This window comes from Leptonychotes weddellii, chromosome 1 (genome assembly GCF_054177405.1).
Source record: "Leptonychotes weddellii isolate Sample4059 chromosome 1, ASM5417740v2, whole genome shotgun sequence".
Lineage (NCBI taxonomy): Eukaryota > Metazoa > Chordata > Mammalia > Carnivora > Phocidae > Leptonychotes > Leptonychotes weddellii.
This window is the reverse complement of record NC_138369.1, coordinates 179,474,043-179,484,019: the sequence shown is the minus strand read 5'-3', so window position 1 is coordinate 179,484,019 and position 9,977 is coordinate 179,474,043. Positions and strand designations below refer to the sequence as shown.

The 9,977-nt window shown below is 41.2% G+C and overlaps 1 protein-coding gene across 8 annotated transcripts in view; it reads left to right on the top strand.

Moving 5' to 3' along the window:
- Positions 1–9,977, top strand: part of BACH1 (BTB domain and CNC homolog 1) — a 54,148-nt gene that overhangs the window by 32,102 nt on the left and 12,069 nt on the right. For 5 of the 8 annotated variants that reach the window (XM_081799111.1, XM_081799123.1, XM_081799117.1 and 2 more), the window contains one exon: positions 1,224–5,031. The exons of the other annotated variants lie outside the window; for them this stretch is intronic. In XM_081799111.1, the coding sequence (XP_081655237.1) occupies positions 1,224–1,682 (459 nt within the window). In that variant the 3' untranslated portion in view covers positions 1,683–5,031. Of the gene's footprint in view, positions 1–1,223; positions 5,032–9,977 lie in introns of those variants that run through there. 8 annotated transcript variants of the gene reach the window in all.

Below are 9,977 nucleotides of genomic sequence, written 5' to 3'. Positions count from 1 at the left end.
GAGTTGTCATAAATTGCACAGGAGAAACCTTTGACCTTCTATCAACATTTATTTACTCTTAATTAATTAATTAATTAATTTTTATTCTTATGTTAATCCCCATACATTACATCATTAGTTTTAGATGAAGTGTTCCATGATTCATTGTTTGTGCATAACACCCAGTGCTCCATGCAGAATGTGCCCTCCTCAATACCCACCACCATGCTAACCCATCCTCCCACCCCCCTACTCTTAATTTATAAATAGCTTTTTGATTTGGTTTCCTAGCTCACACTAGGTAGGAAGCAATACAGTGGTAGAATAGGAAGGACAAGGTGGGACAGTGATGGAAAGAGACGTAGCAGCCACAAGTGATGGTGGACAGGAAGGCAGAAGCCAGGAAAACTTTTGACAACATTCTGTGGTCGACTTTCCTGTAGGGATAAAAAAATAGTAATAATAACAGCACCAAAAATAATAATTAAGAAACACAAAATTCCTCCCCAAATTCTTCACACTTTAGTAACTCTCTTACTACCTTTCTGACTCTGGGCATGTTAAACTCCGAGTCCCATCTATGAAATGGGTTCATTAGTACCTAAATCAACAGAGTCATTGTGTGAATGACATAGTTGAGATTGCACATCTGAAAGCATTTAGCGCAATATCTGGCATGAAGTAAATGTTCAACAAATGGTCCTGCAACGATTTGAGTTGCAGTAGTTATGATGAGTGCACTTGTATTTTTTTGGTTGTATTCCATCTCATATATCAGGTCCACATTTGTTTACAGTCTGCAAATCCAAAAAGGTCTGAAAACTTGGCAAGTTTGTCATAAACTATTTTGACCAGAAAACTGATGTAGACTGACATCAGGCTATGTCCTTCTTTCTCGCACTTTGTGCGTAACTTGATATTTTAATGTGTTTTATTTAGAAATGTGGAGATGTTTGGCAGTGGGGTACTGCCCCAAACCCTGCTGGAGGGGTTATATGTGCATCCGCATTGTCTTCCTAAAATCTGAAAAATTCTGAATCCCGAGATACATCTAGGCCTCAGAGTTTTGAGGGATCATGGGCCTCTGAGGTACTTAAAAGATTTTTGAGTTGAGTTGAGAGTAAAAATTCCATGTGCTCTTATTTAGTGAGAAGACAACAGTAGATAACGAATGTTTGGTTACCTTAGAAATGTTGACTGAGCTACTAAACACAAGTCGTTGTATTCTCTTTCCCACCTCCCAGCAAAATGAAAAGGAGAGCTTGTTGAAAGAGAGAGATCACATTTTGTCAACTCTGGGTGAGACGAAGCAGAACCTCACTGGACTGTGCCAGCAAGTCTGTAAAGAGGCAGCTCTAAGTCAAGAGCAGATCCAGATACTCGCCAAGTACTCAGCTTCAGATTGCCCACTCTCATTTTTAATTTCTGAAAAAGAAAAAAGTACTCCTGATGGTGAACGTGTGTTACCGTCCCTTTTGAGTTTACCCGAGGGGCCCCCAGCAGGGCCGCCCACCTGCGAGCCAAGCTCTTGCCATCCCGGGGCGCAGAACGGCGGGTCGGCGGGCTGTGCGCCCGGCCAGGAGGCCCGGCCGGCTGTCAGTGCTTCGCCTGAGCAAGCCGGGCTTGGGGAACCGGGCCGGCAGGGGGGAGGCATCTCTGATTTCTGCCAGCAGATGACTGATAAATGTACTACTGATGAGTAAACTTGCATTCGTGTCCTTCACACCATTCATTTTCTACTGCAGTTGCAACGTCTTAAAAGTGTATTATAGCTTCTATCTCTTAATGATACTGTTTTTTGCCCCTGGTAGTTTGCTGTTAAGGGAATTCCTCTGCAGTCAGTCCTGATTTTTCCTTGATTTCCACGAGATGCAGAAATTACATGCCTCCTGGATCCCGAAAAGCCACCTGTAAAAATGCAGTAAGGCTTTCAAAGCTCATGTTTTAAGGAATGATGACTGTGGGTAATAACTCTTCCCAGTATGCAAAATAAATTTGAGAATGCAAGCAGCATATCAAACAACAGTGTAACCGCCTGAAACATCTGCAGAGTTCCTACTGAAGAAGTAGCCCGCAAAAGTTTCCTCATCGGACCTTTCTGCACTGCACTGGTTTAAACGAAGATGCCTCCCCAAGTAATGCTGACGGGGCTCAGTTCTGCCTTGAAGTCAACGAAGGGAGAAAAACGGGTAGAATGGCAGTGTGAGAAAGACGGTGTCTTGCCTGAATCTGGAGCTTTGCTCTTCTCCCACTAAAACCAAGGATTGGTTGGCCTGCAGCACGACTCCTAAGCTTCGTTGGGAGTAGGTAGGAGACAGCCTACGGCAGAGGTTCCTGCTCCTCTTCAGTGTCGACTTCAGAAATTCTGGCTCTGTAAACGATAGATAAGTGTCGTTTTCCCTCTTTTCTCTGCAGTCTCTACCACATCTGGGTCCATCATGATCTCTGTTTCCTGACATTCTTATCCTTTTGGAAGAAATAGGACCGGGGATACAGTGGCTGAAGGGGACGCGTTGGCAGCCTTGTTGTAGCCTCCCTAGACTCCTGGAGAGCTTACCAAAATCCAAGGCTGTTGGCCTTCCCACTGCAGGTCACTTCATGCAAGAAAACCAGACGTCTTTCCACCATGGGGAAAGAAAACTGCTTACGTTTACCAGGAGTGGCAGTTCATTTTTCAACCTATTTTTGAAGTCCTGTGGTTTACTTGTAAAAAGCATTATTGTAGATAAAAATATATCTACAAACAACCATACAGGTTTGTGAAATAGGATGAAATTCAATCTTGTTCCATTGTAGGTTTGAATTTGGAAACCAGATTTAATCTTTCTCTCTTCCCCAAATCTGGTATATAAGGGCACACCAATCATTTTGACTTGGGCATTTTGTAATCGGTCTCTGTGTTCATTCAGTCCTGTTTTAAAATAAAGCTTTTATAATCTCAGCACCTACCCATAACGTTTTGGAGTGGTTCTTAGCCATTCTGATGTTACAGCCTTGTTTGAAAGTCAAACCTATAGATTATGAACCTTCTCAACAATTTTTTCTAAAAATTGCATATATTCACATTGGCAGAAACATTTGCAGGTTTACCTCATTTAAAGGGTACACAGAAATAATTTATCATATTGGATTGGAAAGTACTGAATTTCACCAAGATCAGATACGTGAGAGACTTATCGCTTACGTCCTGAGTCTAGTGAAGGACATGGGTAGCTAACATGGGAGACAAGCATCCATCCTGCAGCAGTGAGTCTGAAGCAAGTAGACCTTTGCCCTGACCGCATATGGGGACCAGACTTAATATTTCAGAGTAATTTTGTCAAATGTTACCCTTGTCAATGGGGAGGCGGGTGGTTGGGGGAGGTACTGCTCGTATATTTTCCGCGGTTGTATGTTATCTCTATTACCGACTTAGTTGTAAGAGAAAACTAGTTTGGCTTGCTTATTTTCTAGAGGCTTTTATAAGTACACTTAAGAACTTGTCAGGGAGAGTAATTCTATGATATGCATCCCATACTACAAAAGACGTGTGTGTGTATACCCTATCTATATAATATCACCATGTAGCTATTTCTTTGATACTTGTAATTTTAAATTTTAACTTCAAAATATAATATAAAAACTTCTCTGGTTTACAAAATGTAAAATCTTATACAAACCAATGGAATCCTGGATTTCCTACCTCAGTGTACACTCAGCTGTTTGTCATATCAGTTTGTGTATGTGCAAATGTCACATAACCATTTGCTTTAATTGCTACTGTAAATAACTGCTTTGAAAGTTACTTAATATTTTATGATACAACCTAGTTGTCTCCAGAATTTAAATATGATTTTTAAGACACTTGGTTTAAGTTTCTCTCTACATATAAACAGTTTAGCATTAAGGGTTTATTTTAATGATATTCTGGTTATTGGCCAAGTGTAATATTTTGTAAAACATAGCATTACTTTTAATAGCCAGCATGTAATACAAGTAACTACACTACCTCATACCTACATGATTTTCAAATTGTAATACAGAGGGACAGAGAGAGAAAAGATTTTATCTTTGTTTTTCGGCCATAAGGTGGGGAAGTTTTCTATATATTGCATAGTATTACACATTTATGCCTATTTTAACATTAACTTCTAAAGAAGTTTTTTCTAAGAAGGTTTGTTTTGATTTTTTTTTTTTTTAAGGCTGCCGAAGAGGACAAATGACAGGATTATGTATATACAGTGTATATCTTTTCCTTCATGCAGAATTTTGGAAAGGTTGTTTTCAGTTTGTATATGGCATATTTACGTGATCATTGTTCCTTATTTTATTAATTGTCCTTCTCAGTGCTTGATGATTTTTGAAAGACAGTTATGTCTAACTCAGTAAAGTAACGTTACCTTAAAATTGCTTTCGTTGTTTGAATTCTACAGCTATAGCAAATAATCTGTTGTTAAATTGTTACATCCAGAACAAATGTGGTTATAAATTAAATCTTGGTTCTCCATCTGTAAATTTAATAACAATTTCCTATAGCTTAATGCTTAACCAATTTTAAATAAGGAGTTAAATATATTTGATGCAGTAGACGATACAGGTTGCATGTGGACACTTGGCCACATTAACAACTTGGGGAAAAAAAAAAATCAAACAAATGTCAATGCTATAATGAATTCTCAGGTGAACTTTTTTCAGTTTTGGAACATCTATTTTGAATCTGTAAATATTTTAAGTGTTTTAGTAGGCATGTAATAAACTATTCCTTGAAATCTATTGGGCAGTTTGAAAATTTAAAGCCATAATGGTAAAAGTTGGCATACTGGTGGTGAAATAAACAGAAATAATAACATCTATTGATTTTTTGTATCTTTTATATAATTTTTTAATAATGCAATAAAACCACTAAAATTATATATCCATATCCTGTTAAGATCATGACTCATTAAAAGGCAACTTTCATGGTATTTAATTTACATTCTTGCTCATGTGCTTATCCAAATGTAGCAAAACCATTAATGTTAGATACTGGTGGTAAATTGACAGATCAATAAAATTATCTAAAATTGCCTCTAATTGAATAGAGTTGTACATTCCATTTCCATTTTCTCACCTTTCATGTGAATTTACTAATTTTAGGCTTTCCCCTGGAATTTGTATGAGAGACTCTTTCATTGTTTATATATGCCTGAAAAAAAATATTCCCAGCACTCAGATAGTTAAGGAAGCGCAGATTTTAGCCTAACTACTGATTTACTTAGTCTCCATCTTCAGATAGAGATGTAGAGCTTTTTTAAGGAGGTGTTAGGGCTTCTAAGGGGATACTATATTAGTCCTTCATTTTATTTATTTATATTTATTATTATTTATTATTATTATTTATTTGGAAGCCCAGCATCTATCCCAGTGTGGGGCTTGAACTCATGAACCCGAGCTCGAGACCCGAGCTGAGACCAAGAGTCAGATGCTTAACCAACCGAGGCACCCAGGTGCCCCTCCTCTTAATTTTTAAAGATTTATCTGCTGAGTCACCTTGACTAGGTTCCATTCAGCCTCTCATCAGGCCTTGTAATCGAGCTTTGAGCAGTTGCTCAGAGCTCTTGGCGGTCCCGAGCGTGGTCTGGACCATTTGCGAAATAAGAAGATGGTAGGTGACGTCCACATTGCTGATGGAGGCCGGGCTGTAAGACACAGCTTTATAGCTGATTTGCCCAGTGAATTTGCTAAAAGCAAACTCGCAATGTTGAGGCCTGAGAAAGCTGCCTCTGAGGGATGGTTTCTCCTTTACGTGGACTTAAGCTATGCAGTGCCGACTAGACGAGCCTCTGCACCCAACACTAGTCCCTCCACCGTTCCCTCCTTGGGCCTGGACACCGAATGGCGCTGGGGCAGCGGGTGTGTGCTGGGGACACTGGCCGGCCGGGACTGGTTAAGAGCCAGGACCTTGCTAGCGCTCCGGTGCGTTGGAATCCAGCTGCTTTGAAACGTCTGGAAAGCAGCACATACTCCTCCCAGGTTTGCCTGAAAGCCCCGTGAAGAGTATTTCCCCCCTGGAAACTGCAGTAGTGGTGCTTGGAGGCTGCCGCTGGTGTTGGGGCATCCACAGGCCTGCTGCCGGCAACTTCATTTAATTGATGCCACATTGCACTCGCTTTCTAAGGCTTCTCGCAGTCCACCGAAGGGGGCCTTAGTGGGGATATTCCTGCCAATTGAATTTAAGTTCACAGGGAGTAGATTTTAGAAAGTGGGCATTGACAGCCCAGCACTGGGGGGGACACTGATAACAAGGAATCTCTCCATCTGCTTTCCATACCTCAGAAACCACTGAGTGTGGACCCCAGAATTTGGGCATGCTACGTACCGTGTCCTGGGAATAGAACTTTCCCTGGGGAAACTGCTCTAATGGCTGGAGATTGGCTGACTTTCAAAACAGGTGGTGCAAATGTTGTGGTAATCTTGTGTGTCTCATTATTAACTCTGAGTCACTTTAGACTCTTGGCATTGGGCCAGTACAACTTCTGAGTCCCTGAAGGAATGACACTTTCTGTGAGGCGTGACCCACACCTCTACTTTTTTTTTGCTTAAAGGCTCACTCAGCCTTTTCAAAGGCCCAAGAAGGGCAGTTGGGACTCCACAGAAAATCACATTTGGTGAATAAGGCACCATAAGTTCCATGACCCTCCAGATCCAAAATGCTCATGGGCTGGTCTAAAACCTCTCACCCAGGCCACTTGGTCTACTGTGAACATCCACCTGGCCAATATAAGCCTCCACCGGCCACCAAAGTTAAAATTCCCTGGCCTCCACGTTACAGCAGGGGTCCACATGATTTCGGATCACAAAATTCTATTCTGATGTTGATTTCTCCATGTGTCCAGTGCCGTGGCCCACGGGCTTCCAGAGGAGCATTTCTTATTCTCTTCCTGAATTATGAACAATTAGGGAAATAAAATGAAGGGATGGTGGATGGAAAACCAAAATAAAACCTCAGTGTAATGATCAAGAAGAGTTGAAGGAACAGCTTAGAGTGAGAGCCTAATGGGAAGTCCAGAATGAGGCCAGTCTGTCTCCTGTTATTAGCAAGAATTAACCTTTCCCCCATCCTGGTTCCCAGGAACAGATTTTCCTCTGAGCAGCACCGCACCACCCAGATAGACTTCCTCACTCATCAGCATAGGGGTGTGGGGGGCAGAGGGCAACCACTGTGGTTTTGAGAAGAATGACCATGCCAAGCAGAGGACAACCAGTTATTCTTCCCATATTTATCAACCAGCTTAGGTCACCACCTCTCCAGGGAGGGGATGCGTAACAAGGTTAAGGGTCGATCTTCTCCCAGAAATCGGTGCTTAAGGGAAGGAAGGGGGTGGGGGAGGGGAATCGTGTGGAAACCTGATGCTGGGGACTTTGAAAAGTTTACAAGCAGAGAAGCGGCAAGATACCCAGACAGAGAAGCCAGCCCCACTGAACGTCTGGGACCCGCCATTCGTCATCCCACCCTCCCATTCGGGCCCTGTGGGGACCTAGGTTCAGGTTTACAAACAAAGTGTGACCTGGTGCTTAACCCCAAACACTTCTTTTTCCTCTCCCTCACCTCTGTTTTCTACCCTGCTCTTAAAGTATAAATGAAAAGATAATGGAAAAGATTTTAAAAATTGAGCACAGCACATTCCTTTATCCTTTAAACATAGCTGTCTTTTCAGCAGACATGGTCTTCCTCCTCCCCTCTGGGTTCACACTTAATCACTGTCCTGAAAGCTAGCTGTTTCCTAAAGAGCCAATTTCCTTCTTTCAGGACACTGCACCTAAATAATTTTCTAGATACCATCTCGATATGCAGGTTTCTGATGTGATATTAATCTCTTGCAAGGAGATCCCATTAATACCCAGAGCACTAGTAAATATGGAAATATCCACGGTAATGTAATCTTTCTAAAATAATACCTCTTTGGTCCACTCTGGAAACTTACTGTCTTTTTGCTTTGGACTGTTAATCACCAAGAATTGTCCTTTGTAAAATAACTATACATATGTTTGGTTGCTTTGATTTAAATGATAACCTTAATGAACAGGACCACTACCAGTACGTTTAAAATAAATTTTTTTCTGAAGAAAATATTTTTAAATGCCCTGTTTGGGCCTTGTTTGAGCTTCTTATCTGGTTTTTAGAAGACCTCACCTACAGCGTTCTGCATCTGACATTTGAGGGGTCCATTGTGGAAAATCTAATCTTCCAAAAAGTCTTCCATATCATTCCTAGAACTTTGGGTATCTGCTCAAACAGCTCTGTTTCAGCTGGACAGATAAATGAGTTAGCATCTGGGAGGGCAGCTTAATGTGGAATCAAGGATGGGGTTTGGAATTTATAAGAATGAGGAGTGGAGCACATATAAATTAAGGAGATCAAGTTGCTAAGATAAGGTAGGAGAATTTGGCTCATATAAGCACTTAATAGATTGACCTTGTGTTCACTAGGGTCTGGGAGAGCAGACAGCTGCAAACATACTTTAAATAGGGTAAAGATGAAGTATGTACTTAAGGACTAAAGGAATTGCACAAATGTAGGCAATGACTCAGGGCACAAATCCAGGTCCTTTCACAAAGTGCTGTGGGGACGAATAGAAAGAGCACAGACCTGGAGTTAAGACAGATCTAGTTTGGAAGCCTGGCTTTGACGCTTAATCACCGTAGAACCATAGAAATTGATTTCTCCTGGACATAGTTTCTTATCTGTATGTCTTCCATATTGGGTCTTCTGGCCCTTGAGATCAAAGTAAGTTTGACCCGAACTTCCATTCACACTCTGTGGAAATCCAAATCAACGCTCCAACACACGCTTATTAAATGCTGTCCTTAAGTTGGAGAGGGAGCTGGATTTCTGGAGTGTGAGTGTGGGGATTAGTGGTAGGACTGGCTTAGAGTCAGTCTCATGTTCACTCTGTCTGAGGTGCCTACTTCCATCAAATTAGTTCAGATTATCAGTTGTGTGCTGGGTTTGATACCTTGTTGATGGAGCCATTAAACTCAATGACTTCCTTTAGTTACACCAAAGTGAATAATTAATTAATATACCTACAGCTCTAGACTTTTATGAATAGAGTTGGCTTTAATTAAAATTTGGGAAATATTATATTTATATAACAGCAATGCAAGTGGCTGCAAAGAAAACACTATTAGCCCTGTCTTAACATCTCCTGCTCCGCTGGGGAATTTTCATAGGCTGCCCAAACTCATGTTGTGTCTCAGCCTCATGCCATCCCACTGGCTCCTTTCTTCCCTTTTACTCCTTAGTTGTCTGAGGGACACACATTCTTCTCTCTCGAACTTGTGGAGCAGTTCAGTTGACCCCAGTCTCAGCCTCTGAGGATGGCTTTTGACCGTCTTCACTTATAAACCCATGCAAGGGCTCAGCAGAACAGAGGGCATTCATGGAGAAGGACCTGGCCCATCTAGAAGGCCACTCATCCTTTCATTCAACAAAACTAAGCTCTAGGAGTAACCACTAAACACTGTTCTGGGTTCCAGGGATCCATTAGAGAAAGAGAGGGACCAAAATCTCTGCCCTCACTGAGTTTATGTTCTAGTTAGGGTAAATAGACAATAAAATTATAAAGCATCTAGTATATTCGATGGTGAAAAAAGACACAAGAGAAATAAGCATGGGAGGATAGGGGATGGAAGTGTTAAGTAGGATGACAATGGAAAGCCATCTGAGGAAAAGGATATTTGAATAAAGAACTAAAGGAGGTGAAGCAAGTTGTGAATTATTCCTGGCTTAAGCTACAAGCAGAAATGGAGAAAGTACCAGTCTTGTATGGTTGTAGGATCAAATGAAACAATGTATGGAAAATTTGCTATCAGAAGACCAGTTAGTATATAGCTAGCATGTAGTTAAGTTTTAGTCTTCTTATTATATAGAATGGTGCCATTCAATACAGTGCCTTCTAGCCACAGGAGGCGATTTTAACTTACATTACTTAAAATAATGGGGGGTGGGAGGGTTGGGGTGGCTGGGTGATAGACAC